The sequence below is a fragment of the Saccoglossus kowalevskii genome, chromosome 9 (genome assembly GCF_978046115.1).
Source record: "Saccoglossus kowalevskii chromosome 9, keSacKowa6.1, whole genome shotgun sequence".
NCBI lineage: Eukaryota > Metazoa > Hemichordata > Enteropneusta > Harrimaniidae > Saccoglossus > Saccoglossus kowalevskii.
In genome coordinates, this window is record NC_140649.1 from 29,245,736 (window position 1) to 29,271,047 (window position 25,312).

Genomic DNA, 25,312 nt, shown 5'->3' on the forward strand with positions numbered 1-25,312 from the left:
ACTGCTGCAGGATTGTTCCAATACTGTAATATACTATGTTTATATACACATTGTACCATTCAATAGAGAGACGCACCCAATGAGTCGTGTATTCAATGTGATACCGTTAATATGCTATCGTCGCTGCCGGGATGATGTGTTGTGCAATAAACCTTTTAAGAAAAGTGCTGGGTATAGTAATCTGTGTCATTAACTATTGTGACTGTTCCCAAATTACTACCGACTTTAATTTATTGCGATTGGTGCACCCTTATCCTCTACATTACTATACTCTGTCTTTTCATAGAGTATGTATGTAAGAATAGCAATGTTGATGTCGTGTATCTACAGTAATTCAGAGCCTAGTTTCTTTCTTCGCATTGTTATGAAGATTTAAAGTAATTGGCTACTTATATTGTTGCCGTAAAGCAAATTTGCAAATTCCACATTAATACAACCAATTTTGAAACGTTTGAATGTACTAAAAGCAGTTTTTACCGAGAATTACGTCTTGTATTTTTTTATTTGAAGCATACATATACTAATAGGCTGTTTCACGCTTATACTCAACACGTATTGACCGTAATATACAGACTCGTAATTATCGCAGTTTTAATCTGGGTAGATGGCGTATAGTGGTATTATTTCGAGTACAGCCTTGTAGTGTCGGTATTTTTTTGGTCGAAGCGTTTGACTGTAATCTAACTTTACCTTGAAACTTATAATGATATTTTTGGAGGTAACAGCGAGATGGAATTCTCGTTTAGAGGATCTCGCAAAATACAGATAGAAGATTCTTGGCATTTGTGTTGAGGTGAACAGGCGATTATCGGCAGCATAAAATTGACTTTACAGGTGATCATAGTGAAGTCGATATACACTGTTATGCCGCTGTTGTATGGTGTCTGCTGTTATATGTGCGATGCTTACTTTTGATAGCGGACAGTTTTGAGAATTATTTACTAAGGAAGTAATCATATTTGGAGATGCACCTTCGTTGTAGTAATTCAACAAACTTTTATCAGATTTACAGCAGCGTAGAGTGTGTGTCGCGCCCTCTATGGACGGTTGAGTAATTATTTTTTTGGTTTTATTTTACCTTTTCGAAAACGGTGAAGTTTTGTTTTCCTTTTGTTTTAGTTGACTCCAAGCATAAGTGCGAGGTCATCTGAAATACATTGCGCTGCATTCAAAGCTAACATAGTCAGTAAAGAACAACCTGTGACATAGATGTTGTATATCCTACAACGCGATACAATGGTAGAATAATAGCTTCAGTGACGTGTAGATATAATGAACGCTGGACAATCTATTAAAGCTGCTTTCATAGAGGACATCGTTTCTGTTTCATTTTACGTCATGGTTGAGCAAATGTGTTAATGGTGTCAAAGGTCACAGAGTTGATTTCATTCAAAACCTTAATATGAAGGTGTTTCCGTCAGTTTACTATGTGTAGTGAAGAAAAAGAGAAATTAAAATGTAATATTCCCGTGATATGAAACAGCAATACCAACCAATCAAATAAAACGCATATTTGAGCACAGTCCCCCTAACAGAGGGACTGTGATTTGAGTTACAATTTGTTTGTGTAATTTCTCTCTTTTTCATTGTCGATCTCGCTTAGGGATATTAAATCCGTGCAAGCCTTACTCACTGAGTAAATTGACTTGAGTCGGTTGTAATAGTATTGTTCTACGTGTTATGTTTTCATTGTCATGCATGTCACTCCTCAGCTCCCGAGAGCGTGTAATCACTAAAACGAATGACCGAACCGAAGGATTTAAACGGGGTTAATGACTACAAACCGCTGATACGAATAACGTTGTTATGCGTTGCATTTGTTCACAAATTATGCGTTAGCGATTAAATTTTCAAAAATACCTCGATAAAAATGTTACATGATAAATATAAGAGCGAAGAACCACGATTATATGTATCACGCGAGGTTTCTTTGTATTTATGTTGATGATCGTCACTGTGCCTCAAAAGTACGCTACTAACACACGCAACAATGATGCCATGGAGCAATAGCTTCACGATTTTACATATAAATAGACTTCTAACTTAATGCAGATATATTGTAAATCAGTGGCGGCGGCAGAGGGGGGAGGGGCTCGAAAAAATGTTGGGGGGCCTCCTAAATCAAGCTGAAACCCTTTATGTCAGCAAAATTTGTCCCTCAAAATGCAGAAAATGGCATTTCAGAGGGTCTAGATTTCAATTTTTTAAGGGGGAGCATGCCGTCTTCGGCGCGGGATTGGTGAGCAGATTTCGCCCCCCCCCCTTCATGTAAAATTTCGTGCCACCGCCTCTGTAAATTACACAGAAGTAACACTACAACATTTTCTTTTACATTCCTTTCTATTACACAACAGTCTTTATGCTGAGGCAGTTATGGTTCACCAGTTCTCTTGTACTTCCTTGTCTTGAGTACAATAACCGAGATGCTACTTAGATCGTAACCTTATACAAGCTTCGCATTATCTCGTTGTTAATCATCACATACCCACGAGAAGATGGATATGAAACTTTGTATTACCTTTGACGCAAATTGGTTATAACTTACTAATTAAGCTAATTAATGCTAATTAAGTCTTAATTGGCGTTAATAATCCTTAAATGCAGCTGACTTACTTTCTGTTTATAGAAAATCTTCCCTGGGTCAACAAAAATTGTCAATTCGCAAAATATCTAAGAAGGGGTCTCGTGAATTACATGTGTAACTCTTGTTTATAGCTAACTGTTTTTTGCAGTAACATACAGACACCGCACGAAATTTGGCATCTGCTCACCATCCTTGCGCCGATGACTTGACCATTATACCAGGGGTTCCGGCGGCATGCTCCCTCCGTCTTAAAAATTTGGAAATCTAAACCCTCTGAAACGCCATTTCCTGGATTTTCAGAGCAAAATTTGCTGACACAAAAAGGTTTCGGCTTGATTTTGGAGGGGCGACGCCCCCCCCCCCCGTGCCGCCGCCACTGACAAACACTGTAGATCGTGGATCGACTAATCACGTGACATACATTATGAAGGATGTCAGGAATGAATGAAGTGAGTGGAAGTGCTATATTAATAATAAAATACTTTATTGAAAAACACATCCACATATGGAATCTTGATAAAATGCAATTAAATTTGAGCCTTAAAAGGATAATTGAAGAGATGACGGTGAGAATTTAGGCAGATGGTAAGTTTGTTTTAAGGCTATTAGTTTAACTTCTTAAAGTGAAGCATTTGAAAATGTATTTACTTGGACTCATAAGACTATGATTTTCTGTATTTGTTTTTTGGAGGGCAAGAGGAGATAGCTGGTACAGGTTACAGGAAATAAGAAAGATATGTTACGTTTTTACTGGAAATAAAATAAAGTTCCATTTACAGATGAAACAAATTCCCAATTACATTTTACATTTTTCAAAATATATTTGATAATTTGTGTTTAAGATTCAAAATTGGAAATTGCGTGCGAATTGCGACATTTAATGTAGAAAATGCTTTAAACGCTTACAAAAATTAAGATCTTTGTACAAATTTACGGACTAATAAAGTAGCTGATTACATTTTACACCGTGTCTACGAATTTGTACGTTTTTTTATTTATTTAAATTACATTATTACGAAAATAAAAACAATTGATTACAGCTTACGAAAATTCCCCTTGCCGTTTTATTTGTTATAAAGACGAGCATAATTATGTACAAGTATCTATTTGATCTGACCATGAAAAGTTTTCAGCAATGACTGAGTCTGTTTATCACTTGATGAATATATTAATTAATTTTAATCCTTAGAGATATTGGCTAATTAGGCTTTTGCACTCATCACGCTATTATCCCACGCGGTCGTTTCAGTGAAAGTCCCTCTTCGCCAATAATGAAATCTTCCACTGATTTGCATACATTATATTGTTCTTGGTCTGGAGTTTGAAATTCTCTGCACAGACGCTTACAGCTTAAAAAGTTGTTTGCATCAATACGTTAACTGGGTGTGTCTCCTGGGCCAACTTTGATTTGTTTTTAAGTTCACCAGTCTGTTAAAAATGAGACGCACGAATGAAATTTCGCTACTATTTCTCGCTGTTGTCGTTGCTCTTTCAAGGGCTCATGTCCGAATAACTTTTCCTGTAGCCAGGCAGCCTGACTTCGATTTTCTTGACAACATCCGGACACAGGGACCATGCGGCGTGATGCGATCAGGTAATATACGCAGAGATTGCAACTTTTTTATACTGATTATCACCTGTGCATTCAGTATAACTTGTGACAACTCGTAGCGAAATTGATGGGGAATATACTTAAAAACTCAATTTTGCCGTGCGGGTAGTAGGCCCGGGTACACTAGCGAAGCTCCGAGCTGAGTGAAACGTTTCGAATAAAGATAATTGCAACAACGGCCACTAAATAAACCTTGTTTGGCAACCGTACTACCTACCACATTCAGTTTGAAATTATGCACACAGATTAATAATGTGTTATTTGTAACTACAGATGGTGGTCCTGTGACAAGTCTTCGTAGCGGCCAATCTATCAACGTAACATGGCATTTGGCATATGCACACAGGGTGAGTACTCGTAATAAGTTACTTGTAGACATTACAATGTTGATTTTCTTTTATTGAAATTAAATACACATGACATTATCAATATTTATTTATTTATTTATCGTATACATAGTCTATACAGTTATACAATTTTGGAAATAGTTATATATAATACTTGATTTCGTTCAATGTTTGTTGTGATTACTGTGCCTATAGCAATATTCCATGTTACAAGCCTTCCATCACTAGATGTTCCACACCTTAGTTTTTATGGGAATTACACACTTGAATGCCACAATAGCAGATATCTTAGCAACAAGGCTTAGGTGAAAGACCTCTAAATAAATATGCTGCATATCCAAATAATTGTACGGGTGCCATTTATTGTGTTTTTGTTTGCTTTATGAAATTATTTTGAAATTAATTTTAAAATGTCCAACAACCAAGATATTTGCTTGTTACTTTTACGATATCTACTTGAAATACAATTTGGTAAACTATTTACGGGGTACTTAATACATTTTATTATTTCCTGGTTAATTTGGTTCACTTTTACTTTAAGATTGGCATTCATCCAAAAATTAAAAATGCTTCCGTGTTGAGTTAACCAGCTATCCGTGACTACATGCGAGTACAGGACAAATCAACGCTTAATAGAATTACACCATTTTGTAAATAAGCGCAGACCAGCCTAAACTCGGGATAGAAGAGAATAACATATAACTGTTGAGAAAAAATATATATAGTACTAATGATCAATCCAGAAAATAATCCTGAAAACAGGCCTAAAAACTGAGAACAGTTTGTTAAACCTTTCCCCTGGTTAAGCATAGCATAGCTTAGTATGCATTTGTGCTGTTTTCACACGCTCAGCAACGAACAAACAATAATACGTTGTGGTATACGCACACTGCTATTAATGGAACGTGTCGTGCTCTCCATTGAGTGTCTTCAGGCTATATACATCAGTAAATTACTGTATTGTAAAGTATTTTCTGCTCAGAAAAATCTGGGGGCTCAGATAGTGGTGAAAACCTTAAAGAGTTCATATATTACGTCCAGTGTTTCAATTAATGTTTCATTTAAAAATGTGTGTATTTTTTATTAAAATTTTAGAAATAAAATGAAAAAAAAATTAGTTTAAAGTTAAAATAAAAACTTTGGCAATTTCAAAAAAAACAAATGGGCTAGAATTTTTTTTTTCGTTTTTACTTGACCTTTTTTGAAGTGTTGTTCATGTATGTCAGGCTACTCTAAATGGAAATGACAAAGACATAATATATGGGAGGTGTGTTGAAAGTTTATCAGAGTACAATAGACAATACTATAAATAGTCCAAGCACACGTGACACCTTGAAATGATAGTACCCCGGTATCACGATGACTCCACAAAACTGAAAAGTTAATTGAGATTGTTTCTTTTCATGCATTGGAATTTAAAGGCGTGTCAAGCAGTGCTGGTCAGTACCTGGTATTTGTCACACTGGAGGCGGATATTAAATTAGCTTTTTCCGGGTTGGCAATTCATATCCTTTCAGTGAAGGAGTTAGGGGGGCAGTCATTTTAAGATACCGGGTATTTGTAATTTGTTAAAAAACTCTTGAGTTTTTAATGAATCTGATTTTAAAGGGAAAACAAATTGCTTTGATGGTTGTTACTTGTGTAATATTATATCCTACCCCGAGAGTCGTCCACAAAAACCACAACATTATTTCAGATGACCTGCCCTTGAGTTAAGTTAGACATATTGCCATTGCTCCTTTTCAGTTTGAAAGGTTGTGATTTAACACCTGCTATTTAAGTGTGTTTGTATTGTATGCTACAACTTCCGGGTTGAGAAATTCCTTCCTCATTTAATTGGTTCTTCAAGTACAGTCAAACCCCTGTAACCCACTTTTAGGCAGTGCCATAGCATAAGTGTCAGCAACCTGTGTATAAAGACCACCTGCTTATAGTGACCCCTTTTAGGCAGTCCCAAGACATAACGTATGAGCAACCTGTGTATAAAGACCACCTGCCTATAGTGACCACTTTTAGGCAGTCCCAAGACATAACGTATGAGCAACCTGTGTATAAAGACCACCTGCCTATAGTGACCACTTTTAGGCAGTGCCAAGGCATAACGTATGAGCAACCTGTGTATAAAGACCACCTGCCTATAGTGACCACTTTTAGGCAGTCCCAAGGCATAACGTATGAGCAACCTGTGTATAAAGACCACCTGCCTATAGTGAACACTTTTAGGCAGTCCCAAGGCATAATGTATGATCAACCTGTGTATAAAGACCACCTGGCTATAGGGACCACTTTTAGGCAGTCCCAAGGCATAACGTATGAGCAACCTGTGTATGAAGACCACCTGCCTATAGTCCCAAGGCATAACGTATGAGCAACCTGTGTATAAATACCACCTGCCTATAGAGACCACTTTTAGGCAGTCCCAAGACATAACGTACGAGCAACCTGTGTATAAAGACCACCTGGCTATAGTGACCACTTTTAGGCAGTCCCAAGGCATAACGCATGACCAACCTGTGTATGAAGACCACCTGCCTATAGTCCCAAAGCATAACGTATGAGCAACCTTTGTATAAAGACCACCTGCCTATAGACTCAAGGCATAACGGATGAGCAACCTGTGTATGAAGACCACCTGACTATAGAGACCACTTTTAGGCAGTCCCAAGGCATAAGTGTGAGCAACCTGTGTATAAAGACCACCTGCCTATAGTGACCACTTTTAGGCAGTCCCAAGACATAACGTATGAGCAACCTGTGTATAAAGACCACCTGGCTATAGTGATCACTTTTAGGCAGTCCCAAGGCATAACGTATGAGCAACCTGTGTATGAAGACCACCTGCCTATAGTCCCAAGGCATAACGTATGAGCAACCTGTGTATAAAGACCACCTGCCTATAGTCCCAAGGCATAACATATGAGCAACCTATGTATGAAGACCACCTGACTATAGAGACCACTTTTAGGCAGTCCCAAGGCATAAGTGTGAGCAACCTGTGTATAAAGACCACCTGCCTATAGAGACCACTTTTAGGCAGTCCCAAGACATAACGTATGAGCAACCTGTGTATAAAGACCACCTGCCTATAGTGACCACTTTTAGGCAGTCCCAAGACATAACGTATGAGCAACCTGTGTATGAAGACCACCTGCCTATAGTCCCAAGGCATAACGTATGAGCAACCTGTGTATAAAGACCACCTGCCTATAGTCCCAAGGCATAACATATGAGCAATCTGTGTATGAAGACCACCTGACTATGGAGACCACTTTTAGGCAGTCCCAAGGCATAACGTACGAGCAACCTGTGTATAAAGACCACCTGCCTATGGAGACCACTCTTAGGCAGTCCCAAGACATAACGTACGAGCAACCTGTGTATGAAGACCACCTGCCTATAGTCCCAAGGCATAACGTATGAGCAACCTGTGTATAAAGACCACCTGCCTATAGTCCCAAGGCATAACGTATGAGCAACCTGTGTATGAAGACCACCTGACTATAGAGACCACTTTTAGGCAGTCCCAAGGCATAAGTGTGAGCAACCTGTGTATATAGACAACCTTCCTATAGAGACCACTTTTAGGCAGTCCCAAGGCATAACGTATGAGCAACCTGTGTATGAAGACCACCTGCCTATAGTCCCAAGGCATAACGTATGAGCAACCTGTGTATAAAGACCACCTGCCTATAGTCCCAAGGCATAACGTATGAGCAACCTGTGTATGAAGACCACCTGACTATAGAGACCACTTTTAGGCAGTCCCAAGGCATAAGTGTGAGCAACCTGTGTATAAAGACCACCTGCCTATAGAGACCACTTTTAGGCAGTCCCAAGGCATAACATATGAGCAACCTGTGTATGAAGACCACCTGCCTATAGTGACCACTTTTAGGCAGTCCCAAGGCATAACGTATGAGCAACCTGTGTATAAAGACCACCTGCCTATAGTGACCACTTTTAGGCAGTCCCAAGACATAACGTATGAGCAACCTGTGTATAAAGACCACCTGCCTATAGTGACCACTTTTAGGCAGTCCCAAGACATAACGTATGAGCAACCTGTGTATAAAGACCACCTGCCTATAGTGACCACTTTTAGGCAGTCCCAAGACATAACGTATGAGCAACCTGTGTATAAAGACCACCTGCCTATAGTGACCAATTTTAGGCAGTCCCAAGACATAACGTATTAGCAACCTGTGTATAAAGACCACCTGCCTATAGTGACCACTTTTAGGCAGTCCCAAGACATAACGTATGAGCAACCTGTGTATAAAGACCACCTGCCTATAGTGACCACTTTTAGGTTGTCCTAAAGCATAACGTACGAGCAACCTGTGTATAAAGACCACCTGCCTATAGTGACCACTTTTAGGTTGTCCTAAAGCATAACGTACGAGCAACCTGTGTATAAAGACCAACTGCCTATAGTGACCACTTTTAGGCAGTCCCAAGGCATAACGTATGAGCAACCTGTGTATAAAGACCACCTGCCTCTTGTCCCAAGGCATAACATATGAGCAACCTGTGTATAAAGACCACCTGCCTATAGTGACCACTTTTAGGCAGTCCCAAGGCATAACGTATGAGCAACCTGTGTATAAAGACCACCTGCCTATAGTGACCACTTTTAGGCAGTCCCAAGGCATAACGTATGAGCAACCTGTGTATAAAGACCACCTGCCTATAGTGACCACTTTTAGGCAGTCCCAAGACATAACGTATGAGCAACCTGTGTATAAAGACCACCTGCATATAGTGACCACTTTTAGGCAGTCCCAAGACATAACGTATGAGCAACCTGTGTATAAAGACCACCTGCCTATAGTGACCACTTTTAGGCAGTCCCAAGGCATAACGTATAAGCAACCTGTGTATAAAGACCACCTGCCTATAGTGACCACTTTTAGGCAGTCCCAAAACATAACATATGAGCAACCTGTGTATAAAGACCACCTGCCTATAGAGGCCACTTTTAGGCAGTCCCAATGCATAACGTATGAGCAACCTGTGTATAAAGACCACCTGCCTATAGTGACCACTTTTAGGCAGTCCCAAGACATAACGTATGAGCAACCTGTGTATACAGACCACCTGCCTATAGTGACCATTTTAGGCAGCCCCAAGGCATAACGTATGAGCAACCTGTGTATAAAGACCACCTGCCTATAGTGACCACTTTTAGGTTGTCCTAAAGCATAACGTACGAGCAACCTGTGTATAAAGACCAACTGCCTATAGTGACCACTTTTAGGCAGTCCCAAGGCATAATGTATGAGCAACCTGTGTATAAAGACCACCTGCCTATAGTCCCAAGGCATAACATATGAGCAACCTGTGTATAAAAACCACCTGCCTATAGTGACCACTTTTAGGCAGTCCCAAGGCATAACGTATGAGCAACCTGTGTATAAAGACCACCTGCCTATAGTGACCACTTTTAGGCAGTCCCAAGACATAACGTATGAGCAACCTGTGTATGAAGACCACCTGCCTATAGTCCCAAGGCATAACGTATGAGCAACCTGTGTATAAAGACCACCTGCCTATAGTCCCAAGGCATAACGTATGAGCAATCTGTGTATGAAGACCACCTGACTATAGAGACCACTTTTAGGCAGTCCCAAGGCATAACGTACGAGCAACCTGTGTATAAAGACCACCTGCCTATGGAGACCACTTTTAGGCAGTCCCAAGACATAACGTACGAGCAACCTGTGTATGAAGACCACCTGCCTATAGTCCCAAGGCATAACGTATGAGCAACCTGTGTATAAAGACCACCTGCCTATAGTCCCAAGGCATAACGTATGAGCAACCTGTGTATGAAGACCACCTGACTATAGAGACCACTTTTAGGCAGTCCCAAGGCATAAGTGTGAGCAATCTGTGTATAAAGACCACCTGCCTCTTATCCCAAGGCATAACATATGAGCAACCTGTGTATAAAGACCACCTGCCTATAGTGACCACTTTTAGGCAGTCCCAAGGCATAACGTATGAGCAACCTGTGTATAAAGACCACCTGCCTATAGTGACCACTTTTAGGCAGTCCCAAGGCATAACGTATGAGCAACCTGTGTATAAAGACCACCTGCCTATAGTGACCACTTTTAGGCAGTCCCAAAACATAACATATGAGCAACCTGTGTATAAAGACCACCTGCCTATAGAGGCCACTTTTAGGCAGTCCCAAGGCATAACGTATGAGCAACCTGTGTATAAAGACCACCTGCCTATAGTGACCACTTTTAGGCAGTCCCAAGACATAACGTATGAGCAACCTGTGTATAAAGACCACCTGCCTATAGTGACCATTTTAGGCAGCCCCAAGGCATAACGTATGAGCAACCTGTGTATAAAGACCACCTGCCTATAGTGACCACTTTTAGGTTGTCCTAAAGCATAACGTACGAGCAACCTGTGTATAAAGACCAACTGCCTATAGTGACCACTTTTAGGCAGTCCCAAGGCATAACGTATGAGCAACCTGTGTATAAAGACCACCTGCCTATAGTCCCAAGGCATAACATATGAGCAACCTGTGTATAAAGACCACCTGCCTATAGTGACCACTTTTAGGCAGTCCCAAGGCATAACGTATGAGCAACCTGTGTATAAAGACCACCTGCCTATAGTGACCACTTTTAGGCAGTCCCAAGACATAACGTATGAGCAACCTGTGTATGAAGACCACCTGCCTATAGTCCCAAGGCATAACGTATGAGCAACCTGTGTATAAAGACCACCTGCCTATAGTCCCAAGGCATAACGTATGAGCAATCTGTGTATGAAGACCACCTGCCTATAGTGACCATTTTAGGCAGCCCCAAGGCATAACGTATGAGCAACCTGTGTATAAAGACCACCTGCCTATAGTGACCACTTTTAGGTTGTCCTAAAGCATAACGTACGAGCAACCTGTGTATAAAGACCAACTGCCTATAGTGACCACTTTTAGGCAGTCCCAAGGCATAATGTATGAGCAACCTGTGTATAAAGACCACCTGCCTATAGTCCCAAGGCATAACATATGAGCAACCTGTGTATAAAAACCACCTGCCTATAGTGACCACTTTTAGGCAGTCCCAAGGCATAACGTATGAGCAACCTGTGTATAAAGACCACCTGCCTATAGTGACCACTTTTAGGCAGTCCCAAGACATAACGTATGAGCAACCTGTGTATGAAGACCACCTGCCTACAGTCCCAAGGCATAACGTATGAGCAACCTGTGTATAAAGACCACCTGCCTATAGTCCCAAGGCATAACGTATGAGCAATCTGTGTATGAAGACCACCTGACTATAGAGACCACTTTTAGGCAGTCCCAAGGCATAACGTACGAGCAACCTGTGTATAAAGACCACCTGCCTATGGAGACCACTTTTAGGCAGTCCCAAGACATAACGTACGAGCAACCTGTGTATGAAGACCACCTGCCTATAGTCCCAAGGCATAACGTATGAGCAACCTGTGTATAAAGACCACCTGCCTATAGTCCCAAGGCATAACGTATGAGCAACCTGTGTATGAAGACCACCTGACTATAGAGACCACTTTTAGGCAGTCCCAAGGCATAAGTGTGAGCAATCTGTGTATAAAGACCACCTGCCTCTTATCCCAAGGCATAACATATGAGCAACCTGTGTATAAAGACCACCTGCCTATAGTGACCACTTTTAGGCAGTCCCAAGGCATAACGTATGAGCAACCTGTGTATAAAGACCACCTGCCTATAGTGACCACTTTTAGGCAGTCCCAAGGCATAACGTATGAGCAACCTGTGTATAAAGACCACCTGCCTATAGTGACCACTTTTAGGCAGTCCCAAAACATAACATATGAGCAACCTGTGTATAAAGACCACCTGCCTATAGAGGCCACTTTTAGGCAGTCCCAAGGCATAACGTATGAGCAACCTGTGTATAAAGACCACCTGCCTATAGTGACCACTTTTAGGCAGTCCCAAGACATAACGTATGAGCAACCTGTGTATAAAGACCACCTGCCTATAGTGACCATTTTAGGCAGCCCCAAGGCATAACGTATGAGCAACCTGTGTATAAAGACCACCTGCCTATAGTGACCACTTTTAGGTTGTCCTAAAGCATAACGTACGAGCAACCTGTGTATAAAGACCAACTGCCTATAGTGACCACTTTTAGGCAGTCCCAAGGCATAACGTATGAGCAACCTGTGTATAAAGACCACCTGCCTATAGTCCCAAGGCATAACATATGAGCAACCTGTGTATAAAGACCACCTGCCTATAGTGACCACTTTTAGGCAGTCCCAAGGCATAACGTATGAGCAACCTGTGTATAAAGACCACCTGCCTATAGTGACCACTTTTAGGCAGTCCCAAGACATAACGTATGAGCAACCTGTGTATGAAGACCACCTGCCTATAGTCCCAAGGCATAACGTATGAGCAACCTGTGTATAAAGACCACCTGCCTATAGTCCCAAGGCATAACGTATGAGCAATCTGTGTATGAAGACCACCTGACTATAGAGACCACTTTTAGGCAGTCCCAAGGCATAACGTACGAGCAACCTGTGTATAAAGACCACCTGCCTATGGAGACCACTTTTAGGCAGTCCCAAGACATAACGTACGAGCAACCTGTGTATGAAGACCACCTGCCTATAGTCCCAAGGCATAACGTATGAGCAACCTGTGTATAAAGACCACCTGCCTATAGTCCCAAGGCATAACGTATGAGCAACCTGTGTATGAAGACCACTTGACTATAGAGACCACTTTTAGGCAGTCCCAAGGCATAAGTGTGAGCAATCTGTGTATAAAGACAACCTTCCTATAGAGACCACTTTTAAGCAGTCCCAAGGCATAACGTATGAGCAACCTGTGTATGAAGACCACCTGCCTATAGTCCCAAGGCATAACGTATGAGCAACCTGTGTATAAAGACCACCTGCCTATAGTCCCAAGGCATAACGTATGAGCAACCTGTGTATGAAGACCACCTGACTATAGAGACCACTTTTAGGCACTCCCAAGGCATAAGTGTGAGCAACCTGTGTATAAAGACCACCTGCCTATAGAGACCACTTTTAGGCAGTCCCAAGGCATAACATATGAGCAACCTGTGTATGAAGACCACCTGCCTATAGTGACCACTTTTAGGCAGTCTCAAGACATAACATATGAGCAACCTGTGTATAAAGACCACCTGCCTATAGAGGCCACTTTTAGGCAGTCCCAAGGCATAACGTATGAGCAACCTGTGTATAAAGACCACCTGCCTATAGTGACCACTTTTAGGCAGTCCCAAGACATAACGTATGAGCAACCTGTGTATAAAGACCACCTGCCTATAGTGACCATTTTAGGCAGCCCCAAGGCATAACGTATGAGCAACCTGTGTATAAAGACCACCTGCCTATAGTGACCACTTTTAGGTTGTCCTAAAGCATAACGTACGAGCAACCTGTGTATAAAGACCAACTGCCTATAGTGACCACTTTTAGGCAGTCCCAAGGCATAACGTATGAGCAACCTGTGTATAAAGACCACCTGCCTATAGTCCCAAGGCATAACATATGAGCAACCTGTGTATAAAGACCACCTGCCTATAGTGACCACTTTTAGGCAGTCCCAAGGCATAACGTATGAGCAACCTGTGTATAAAGACCACCTGCCTATAGTGACCACTTTTAGGCAGTCCCAAGACATAACGTATGAGCAACCTGTGTATGAAGACCACCTGCCTATAGTCCCAAGGCATAACGTATGAGCAACCTGTGTATAAAGACCACCTGCCTATAGTCCCAAGGCATAACGTATGAGCAATCTGTGTATGAAGACCACCTGACTATAGAGACCACTTTTAGGCAGTCCCAAGGCATAACGTACGAGCAACCTGTGTATAAAGACCACTTGCCTATGGAGACCACTTTTAGGCAGTCCCAAGACATAACGTATGAGCAACCTGTGTATGAAGACCACCTGCCTATAGTCCCAAGGCATAACGTATGAGCAACCTGTGTATAAAGACCACCTGCCTATAGTCCCAAGGCATAACGTATGAGCAACCTGTGTATGAAGACCACCTGACTATTGAGACCACTTTTAGGCAGTCCCAAGGCATAAGTGTGAGCAACTTGTGTATAAAGACCACCTGCCTATAGAGACCACTTTTAGGCAGTCCCAAGGCATAACATATGAGCAACCTGTGTATGAAGACCACCTGCCTATAGTGACCACTTTTAGGCAGTCCCAAGGCATAACGTATGAGCAACCTGTGTATAAAGACCACCTGCCTATAGTGACCACTTTTAGGCAGTCCCAAGACATAACGTATGAGCAACCTGTGTATAAAGACCACCTGCCTATAGTGACCACTTTTAGGCAGTCCCAAGTCATAACGTATGAGCAACCTGTGTATAAAGACCACCTGCCTATAGTGACCACTTTTAGGCAGTCCCAAGACATAACGTATGAGCAACCTGTGTATAAAGACCACCTGCCTATAGTGACCAATTTTAGGCAGTCCCAAGACATAACGCATGAGCAACCTGTGTATAAAGACCACCTGCCTATAGTGACCACTTTTAGGTTGTCCTAAAGCATAACGTACGAGCAACCTGTGTATAAAGACCACCTGCCTATAGTGACCACTTTTAGGTTGTCCTAAAGCATAACGTACGAGCAACCTGTGTATAAAGACCACCTGCCTATAGTGACCACTTTTATGCAGTCCCAAGGCATAACGTATGAGCAACCTGTGTATAAAGACCACCTGCCTATAGTGACCACCCTTTCAGCAACATTTCTGCCTCTTGAATAATATTCACCGCTCTATTTTAATTTCCTCAAGTCAAACTTTTACAGGTAATTTGATTTTGATCAATTCAAATGAATGTTTGTTACAACAGTACTATTCCATTATTTTTAGAACCTGTCTGTAAAGACCATTTCAATGAATTCCCTTAGGTGGTCGCTATACACAGGTTTGACTGTCCCTTAGGTGGTCGCTATACACAGGTTTGACTGTACCTTGGGTGGTCACTATACACAGGTTTGACTGTACCTTGGGTGGTCACTTTACACAGGTTTGGGTGTACCTTGGGTGGTCACTATACACAGGTTTGATTGTAGCTTGGGTGGTCACTATACACAGGTTTGACTGTCCCTTAGGTGGTCGCTATACACAGGTTTGACTGTAGTATTTTTCTACTCCTACATTAGCACTACACAGTACAGAGCCAGTCTGCAAAGATTATAATAACTATATAACAAATGTTATTCCAGCTCTAATATGAAATAATATCACAATAAACAATTGTTTTTACAGGGTGGTGTGAAAATAGATATGCTAGATTACAATGGTGATGTTATTTACAATCTCACTAATGGTTTTCTTAATCAAGATGATACCACGTAAGTGCACCAATAAATAAATAAATAAATAAATAAATAAATAAATAAATAAATAAATAAATAAATAAATAAATAAATAAATAAATAAAGTTTAGTATACCAATGTTTCATAAGTTAGGGACTTACTATTAGAAATGTGAGATGGTAAACAAATTATTTATTTATTCATATGTCACTTAGTTTTAATCTTGTTCAGACAAATTTTTATATATACATTTTTTTTAAGATTGAAGATTTTTTTTATTGCCCAGTATGCATCCCTATTGATCATTCCTCAATTCTTTTTGATTACACCAGGAAAAAAACAAATAAAGAAAATATACTGTGTTTAGTCAGTAGTCATAGCAATGTGAGACTGCTATGTAAATAATACATATTATGGAATGTGTTTACTATTCACAGCTGATGGAGTATACTTACAATTTACATATTTAATAACTTTATTTATTTAATATTCAATGTTAAATAATAATTTTGTTGAATTCGATTAAAACTTTTGATTCTGGTGTATTTTTTTTCTTTCAATTCAATTCAATTCCAAATATTTTTTTTGATAGGGACTAAAATATTTCTTAAAGGGTAGCAGTCGTCGCGACGCGTCCTGTTTGATATGGGACTCATAGCGACGTATACAACGTGTGTAAAATACATTGTTTATTTACATGACGACCACCGCGCTTTAATTATGTTCAATATTTTGCAAAATCAAGCATGGTATTACTGAGACAGTTGACTAGTTTAAGTAAATTGAATTATACAATCATAAGTGATATTAAACATTATATCACATTTATACAAGAAATGTTTTTTCTTCTAATTAATTTGAACAATTGTAACCCAAGTCACAACATTTAATATAAAAATGTTCTCATTTATGTGCAGTGCAAATCAACAGCATAGCATGCACAGTGGCTTTCTTGTTTTTCTCATAATCTAATAATTTAAACAAACTTTACATTAATGAAGACAACAATGTGATTACTGGTAAAATATTATATTTTCACTGGAATAAATTTTCGCTGAAAAGACTTTTTAGGTGTTTTGTATGGAATTTATTTTCACTGATTTTTGGCGAGTTAAATGTAAAAGATAGGAATAAAGGTATACTTGCTGGATTTTATTTCACTTATTCATTCCTTCAGCAAAGTAGCGAAAATTAATTGCAAGTGAAAATAAAGTATTCGACAGTAGTATAACAAAAAGGTATACTGTTAAAGTTCCTGATTTTCATTTGGAATTCTCACTGATTTGATGAATCAATGAAAGTAAAATCCAGTGAAAATACCCTTTTTCTAATATTTTACATAATGCATCAGTGAAAATAAACTTTAATAAATAAACAGGCAAAATTTTCTTTTCAGCTAAGTAAAATTATTTTATACAGTACCTATCTGCGTTTCCATGGTGTACAAACACACTGTCTATTTGTTTCCCCCCTGATATGTACAATTTGTTATCGCCATGTAAATGTTTTCAGTTTATATACTCTGTTTACAGTTCACAGCAAGTGGAAGTCACATTGCCAGAGTTCGGATGTAATAACTGTACAATACGATTATTAAGACAGGCAGGGGAGTGGACTACAAGTAGAGATGAGGGATATATATTCTGGAGTTGTGCTGATGTCATAATAACTGGTAAGTATTTATGTTTATGTGTGAGTGAACTATTACTGTAAAATACTTTATTTTAGCTGGAATTAATTTTCGCTGAAAAGACTTTTTGGGTGTTTTGTATGGAATTTTTTTTCCCTGATTTTTGATGAATGTAAAATATACGAAAAAACGTATATTAGCTGGATTTTATTTTCACTGAATCATTTCTTCAGCAAAAATAGCAAAAATTAATTCCAAGCAAAAATAAAGTATTTTACAGTGACTAAAGCCTTAATTAATTTGTTGTAAAAATTTCCCCAAAATTACTAGCATACTTAGGGTAACATATGGGTGTTTTTTTAATTCAAATTATTTAAACATTGTGAGACAACTGTGGTAATATACAATCTAAATCATTTGAACTGTTTGAAACTACTTCCAACAGTAGTTATTAAAACATTCCATCTAAACATTTCAACTGTGTCAATGTTTCAAAACATTGTGTCATGCAATGTAACTACCAGTACTACTAGACATAATAACCAGGTCTGGCCATCCAGCCATGCATTCAGCTGTGCATTCAGAGTAACTTTATAACGGCTTTGCTTTTTGATAAACAGCTGCAGACAGACTGTGTGTGTATGTAATAATAATGCTGAATGTTGTCACATTTGTGTTAGCGCCTGGCTTAATAATAACTTTAGAACTCTACATGTATTATTTGAAGGTACCATCTGAGGGTGCTTTATGGTAAAGACAAAACATAAAATACATTGCATCGACAAAAATAAACAATACATAATGAGAAATACCCATTACAAAAATATAAACCTTGTTCTTATTTAATTTTGTGTATTGAATTTTTTAAAGAGTTGGCCAATGAAATACTACAATTGCATAATTGTTTTAAAGTTATTTAGTCTCTCCTCTTTCCTTATTCCTCTTTTTAATGTTACCAAAGTGAATGTTGTGAAAGTTTGTGATTTTTCTCTGATTTATAGGAATTTGAAAACGTGTCTCTCAATTGTCTTTTTTTCGGAGTGGACTCCCCATATAATAAGTACTGGTGAAATATTTGCATTTATTTTATTACCACTTGTACGCAACCTGATAGAGCACTCAATGCTCAAATAATATCCATTCTACACAGCTCTGCATCTCCTGGCCCATCATACACTTCTTGAGCACTGATAGTTGTATAGTTTCATATCAAATATCACCAGTTAAACCAAATGTTTATGACATTGAATTCATTGTGTACGTTCAGTCGATCAACCCGACAAGTCAATCTGATGAACTCTTGAAAAACACACTGTACAGATCAAATACAACCAACTTGAAAAGATACTAAAAACAACGTATGTAGACATGTAGACTCAGTGGCCGATTAAATTGGTTTGCATCCTGCTGTGTATGGTAGTAGGGTAGATAAATTTTCAAAATGATGAAGAAAATGTGTTCTTGATAGCCTTCAATATCAATAATGTGCTCATTGAACTGAAACTAGTAAGAAACAAGACAGTTTGTGTTCATTGCATAATAAATGTCCAAGTCAGTTGGCAAGATGCTGTAAAATTGATACAATGTACCGGTACTTATGGATTCTAGCTATGTATAAATAAAATAACAGTTGCAAACAGTCTTTTCAAACAGATCAGTTGATTTGCATTGTATATTATACACATGATATTTCTAACTCACTCTGGCATATAATGATTACTGTGAAATACTTTATTTTAGCTGAAATTAATTTTCGCTGAAAAAGCTTTTTGGGTGTTTTGTATGGAATTTATTTTCACTGATTTTTGATGAGTTGAATGTGAGACATAGGAAAAAATATATATTCGCTGGATTTTATTTTCACTGAAGCATCCCTTCAGCGAAAATAGCGAAATAAAGTATTCTACAGTACTTTGTACAGATTTTCTGCGTTACTAGACATTTATTTTTACTCACTTATCAATAAGTGTAAATTATTATTCATTCATCAAACTGAGACATATGTGTGTAACTGTGTTTTGTTCTTTACAGATAATGCAGAGTGTGGTAACGAACCAGATACAAATACAGAGTGTTTTGAATCAGGAAATTGTACGGATGGAACCTGTATGTGTGATGCTGGTTACTATGGTGATTATTGTCAATACTCTGGTAAGAACAGTATTATTATTTATGTTTTCAGTGATAATTCTTTTAAATTATATTCTACTGAAACATTTGAACTTATTAAAATTTTATCTGTAAATGTTTTACCTTAAAGACTTTTAAATAATTAGTTTTGAAAAGATTTTTTAAATTACATTTTTCATTAATTAAAGCCTAAATTAGTGTTGAATTATTATATTAGGCTCAAAAGTAAAATCTGAGACAATTTTAGAGAACTATTAATTATTAGATCGTTAAATTTTTATGGTACAATAATACCATCTACTTTTCTATTTTAAGTACTTTTGGAAATTCACCATATTAAAAATAAATTGGTGATACCATGATATTACACTTATTTTCAGATGAATGCGTATCAAGTGCAGACTGCTCCAATCATGGCCAATGTCTGGATACCATGGCAACAACTTCCCCACTGAAAGTATGTTATTGTGAGCAAGGATGGTTTGGAAATGACTGCAGTAAACGTGAGTATGAAACTCTAGCAGTTACAAATGAAAGGGACGTACTGATTTAAAAACTGGCTAAGATAATATCTCATTCTTTCTGTTTATGACACAAGCACGAAGCGTGCATCCATATTAAACTACATGCTACTTTGAACCATAACCAAAGTGCTTAGCTCAATCCATTGAGTGACCATGCATTAACACAGCTTGGCAATCTGGGAATTATAAGTTTGAATCCAGGGTGTTGCTTGAAAAATAGATAATTATCAAATAGTGTTATTCTCTTCACTTGAGCCGTGTGAGAACAACCAAGTTTTGGAAAACAGTCCTCTCCTAGTGAATGGGTATTATTTAAAACAAAGAAACTAGTAAATGTGTACTGTTTGAAAATCAAGAAAAAATACTTTCCCAGTAAATGCTGTCTGCTATCAAAGGTTAGCTGACTATTTGAACAATAGAGACAGTCAAGCCAAAGGGCAGAATTACTGGAGTAAATATACAGCAAGAGCAATGGTCACATGACCAAGAATGGTATAATTGTGAAAAAACGCATCACATATGAGAAATTGTGTAATTTTAGAAGTACAAATCATTTTCTGGATATAGTGTGTTTTATTATTTTGAACATGTGATAGGTGTGTGGCATTTTAATAGCAATAAAATATTTTATTTTTTGTGGATATATTCACATCATATGTTGATTTTGTTTTGTTTTGTCTCAGAGAATCCAAGTGACTTCAGCGTTAATTTCAAGAAACGTGATTATTATCACCGAGAGTTAGTTTCTGGATTTGATCTATATTGGAAGATTCTGCAGGTAAGTTTTTACTTACACACAAAATTGAATTGAATTATTCAGCTACTGTAAGGAAATTATGCAAAATTTTAGCAAAGTGAATGAACTAGAAAAATGATAAAATATGGTGCAGGAATCAGAACTGCACAATACATACAAAAATGTATGCAAATGAGATATGAGCAGCTCCACCAAAATTAAAAATATTCTTTCCACCATAGTTATGATTTTAATGTGATTTTCAACTCATTAGCAATAGTATTTAGTGTATTGTACTTTACTGAACAAGTTTATTGTGATTCTTTACATGTTTGTTTGTAATATTATTTAGCTTTATTAAGCATTCTGTTTTTAATAGTTGATTATCGGTAACTTTATTTTATTTTATTCAACCAAAACACAACTCACTGTAGTTTGTTTTAGTGTTGAATAAATAAATATTATTATTAAATAGTTAAATGCTTGAAGTATTTTTATTGTTAGCAAAAGCCCACATATAACTGCATGTCTAGGAAAAAGGCAAGGGTGCATCTTTTAAGTTGAAAGGACTAGAAATCATCTAGAAAGAAGACAGATGTATCTGGCAGTTTTTTTGAAATATTTATATTATATTTTCCAGAATAGAAATGAGGTTGAAATTGCTTTAGAAGTGGATTCCACAACATGGATTGGACTTGGATGGAAACCTACAGGTAATTCAAGTTGTTTTTGTTTCGGCTGTATTTGTGAGTTAACATTGAAGGTTTAGGTAATATGAAATAGACAAAACTTATGGCATGATGACACAGTGATTCATACATGCCTTAAGACTGTTAGTTTTCTTGAAAATCCAATCTCAACTTGTGCTCCACTGTGAAATGACTAATATTCACTGGTTTAAATTTTGCTGATTTACAATTTCAGGCATATTCAATGGGTTTTAATTTAAATTCACCGTTTTATCATTTAGATAATGTGTTCTATGCTAAATTTTACATATTCACTGGGTTTTAATTTAGCACATTTTCCAGTCAGCGAAATAAGCAAAATTGAAAGTCTGTGAATAATTAATCCTTTTACAGTATGCTATTCTTCTCTCATATTTGTATATTTTGTGATTCAATACTTGAGATAATATATGCTCGAAAATCTAAACTTTTGTACCAATTTAAGAAACACAATCTCATAATAGTGTTCTTTTCGTTATAGGATTGACAAGTGCCTGCAAAGACTTCCCTGTAGATTACAGAAGTGGGCGTGTTTCTTCTGGCAGCATACGTAGGGTAAGTGACCGCACTCAGTACCATAGCTTATCTATTTGAAGCCTTACAAAAATGAACTGCAAAATGTGAATTTGATGTATTCTATTGTATCTTACATGTGTTGTATCTGTCACTTGATAGTAACAAATATATATATATATATATTTATATATATATATAATTATAACTGTTTGGTTCAGACTCGTAGAAGTTTCAACTTGCCAGATATCCAAGATAAACCAGATATACAAGTACAACTCTTGGATCGATTTCGAAGAGATGTCATGTATACCTGTGAAACTGCTGTAGCTCCTGAACCAGAGGGGGAACCAGAACCTTCAGGTGAACCAGAGGGAGAACCAGAACCTTCAGGTGAACCAGAGGGAGAACCAGAACCTTCAGGTGAACCAGAGGGAGAACCAGAACCATCTAGTGAGCCAGAGGGAGAACCAGAACCATCTAGTGAGCCAGAGGGGGAACCAGAACCATCTGGTGAACCAGAACCAGGTCCGGCTGCAAGTGAGTGGTTGAGAACATTTTATTCATTTGTTTGTTTGATTAAATGTTTTACAATATGATTTTTTTTTTAAATTATTTATTTACTCGCCTTGGCTACTTTAAACCACTGCTTTAGTTGAAAAAGCAAAAATGGCGCCCAGATTTCAATATGCAAATGTTGATAATCAGTATGCTTGTATAATTATTTCTATTGTAAATTCTATAGTACACTTTAATTTAATTTTTTTTTTTGGTTATTTACTTTTTTTGATTTTCAGACTTGCATCCCATGGACTGTACTGACCTTGTGATTGGTTCTGTTAAAATGGGTTCACTGAGTCATATCAGTGACTTCTACACCAGAGATAGGTCAACACCTCGATATGATGAGTTTTATAACATGGGTACTGATGGTATATTGGCAGCGGATGGCAAAGAAGTTGATGGAAAAACAACTATTGTATTTAGAAAGAAACTTTTAGGTGAGAAATTTATAGATATTAATATTTTGGTTTCTATTCATAAATTTCTGTCCCACAACCATTTCTCAAATTCTATTCAACATTAATGAACCCATTTTTATGAAGCACTGCAATTTCTGGATGATTTTTTTTTTATAATAGAGCTTTGCTTGCTTCATTATCAATTGTAGTCCATGAACATAATTATTCGTCACCTGCTCATAAGTCAGGTGGTCATAGCATGTCATTGTTTATAAACAATTGTCTACCCATGATCCTTTGCGTTTTTAGTGTGTGTTGTTATCATCGCTTGGGACACAATTCCCGCGAGTGACGACCCTCCCACTTTAAACTGTTGTTTAAATATGTGGACTCTATTTTTGTAGCACACATATCAGTATTTGTTCACTGAAACAGAAAAATTCTCTAATATGCATTGGTTGTTTTTGGTACATACAATAACAGTCAATAATGCATTCACTTTGTGTGTTCTGAAAACTCATCATTTTTAGTTTATGTTGAATCATATTTCTGGTCTGAAATATGGAGTATAACAATATTATAAATCTGTTTTCATCCACATTGTTCACATTGCTTTTTTTAAATCACTGTTCAATACACAGTGAGCTTGTGTTTAAAATTTGTGAAGAGTGCCACCTAGTGTTCAATTTTTTTTTTAGCTCCACTGTTGACTTTGTCGATCAGAGCTTAACATATGAGTGATTATTCTTGACAACTAAAATTGTTATTGCTTTGTTACTTGGTGTATTTGTACCTTGGGCAGACCTCTCTCAGATTTGTTCATTTCGTGATGATATCTTTAATTCTCTAATTTTGATGAATATTTTTGGTGAAAAGTGATATTTTTGACCGCAAATCTGATTACTTTGATGTTATACATATAGGTACCTCAGATAGACTTCTTTTAAATTTGTTCATTTCATGATGATATCTTCAATTATTTAATTAAAATGTGCTTTGCTAACAGTGGAGCTATCTCAGCCAACAGGCTGCTTATTTTTTTTTTTTTTTGTAATGTAATGTGAAAGTGTATCTTCAATAGAATCGCATCTAAACCAACAATGGCATACTAGATCCTTTAAAATGTACCTTTTTATGAACACAGACACATCTGTTAGTTACATAAGCTACAAATAGAGAGCATACGCAACTATTGATTTCTACATTAAATATACATTTTCTTTGCTGCAAAATAAGAGTTGTTGTATATTTTTCAGCATCTGAGATGTCGGATCATTCAATAAGTAACAGTTTAATGAGTGTGATATGGGCACGTGGTCAGACTCCTGGTGATTACTGGCATGCCCCTGCATCTGGTATAGAAAGCTGTATGGCAGAGGATTACATGTTTTACCGGGTGGATGAACTGAAATACCACGGTACAAGAGCAGATCAGAGAGGAGTCACTACAATGAATTTCTATGGTCAGTTTTATTTTATCTACCAAAAATATATCAATACCCATTAAACTATAGAAAGCATGTCAAATTATGCAGCAATGTGTAAATGTGTTATATGCAAATGATGCACAATTATGCAAATGTGTAGCATTATGCAAATGTGTAGCAATATGTAAATGGTATATTATGCAAATTACGCAGTGATGTGTAAATGGTACATTTATGGCAAATTATGACATAATATGTAAATGATGCAGTAAAATGCAAATCATAGAACATTATAAAATAATCCTAGCATTGTGGAAATTTTGAGTTACATATAGAAGCATTGGAAATAAACTACATAACCTAAGATGGACTTGAATAAAATCAGTTAACATTGCTGCTAGAGAAAATGCAGTATCAGGCTAACTATGAATTTACAATATCAACAAAATTTCTTTTCATGAATACAGATGACCCAGATGCAACATCAGTTAGTGGCCCCTGCAGAGGAGAGTGGGCAACCCCAACAGGTTGTCAAGGTGGAGAATGTGATTATAGAGCCACATGGCTTTATCAAATTGAGGATGATACTATTGTGTTTGAAATTCAGTCCAAGAATGGTCGTGACAGTAATGGAGACGTGAATTGGCTTGGCATCGGATTCTCTGATGATAAGTTAATGGTGGGTGTATTTACAAACTACATCACAATAGATAGATGAGGTTGATAATACGGTTTGTCAGTGGG

The 25,312-nt window shown here is 37.7% G+C and overlaps 1 protein-coding gene across 1 annotated transcript in view; it reads left to right on the forward strand.

The window, feature by feature from the left end:
- The first annotated feature begins 3,928 nt into the window (after window positions 1-3,928).
- Window positions 3,929-25,312, forward strand: part of LOC100329094 (Nahoda-like protein) — a 39,488-nt gene continuing 18,104 nt past the window's right edge. Inside the window, exons 1-13 of the mRNA XM_085503020.1 lie at window positions 3,929-4,178; window positions 4,470-4,543; window positions 15,868-15,953; window positions 17,451-17,590; window positions 19,580-19,699; window positions 20,059-20,181; window positions 20,886-20,980; window positions 21,579-21,651; window positions 22,148-22,221; window positions 22,401-22,719; window positions 22,977-23,180; window positions 24,398-24,604; window positions 25,036-25,247. Coding sequence (XP_085359146.1) covers window positions 4,022-4,178; window positions 4,470-4,543; window positions 15,868-15,953; window positions 17,451-17,590; window positions 19,580-19,699; window positions 20,059-20,181; window positions 20,886-20,980; window positions 21,579-21,651; window positions 22,148-22,221; window positions 22,401-22,719; window positions 22,977-23,180; window positions 24,398-24,604; window positions 25,036-25,247 — 1,884 coding nt within the window. The 5' untranslated portion in view covers window positions 3,929-4,021. The remainder of the gene's footprint in view (window positions 4,179-4,469; window positions 4,544-15,867; window positions 15,954-17,450; window positions 17,591-19,579; window positions 19,700-20,058; window positions 20,182-20,885; window positions 20,981-21,578; window positions 21,652-22,147; window positions 22,222-22,400; window positions 22,720-22,976; window positions 23,181-24,397; window positions 24,605-25,035; window positions 25,248-25,312) is intronic.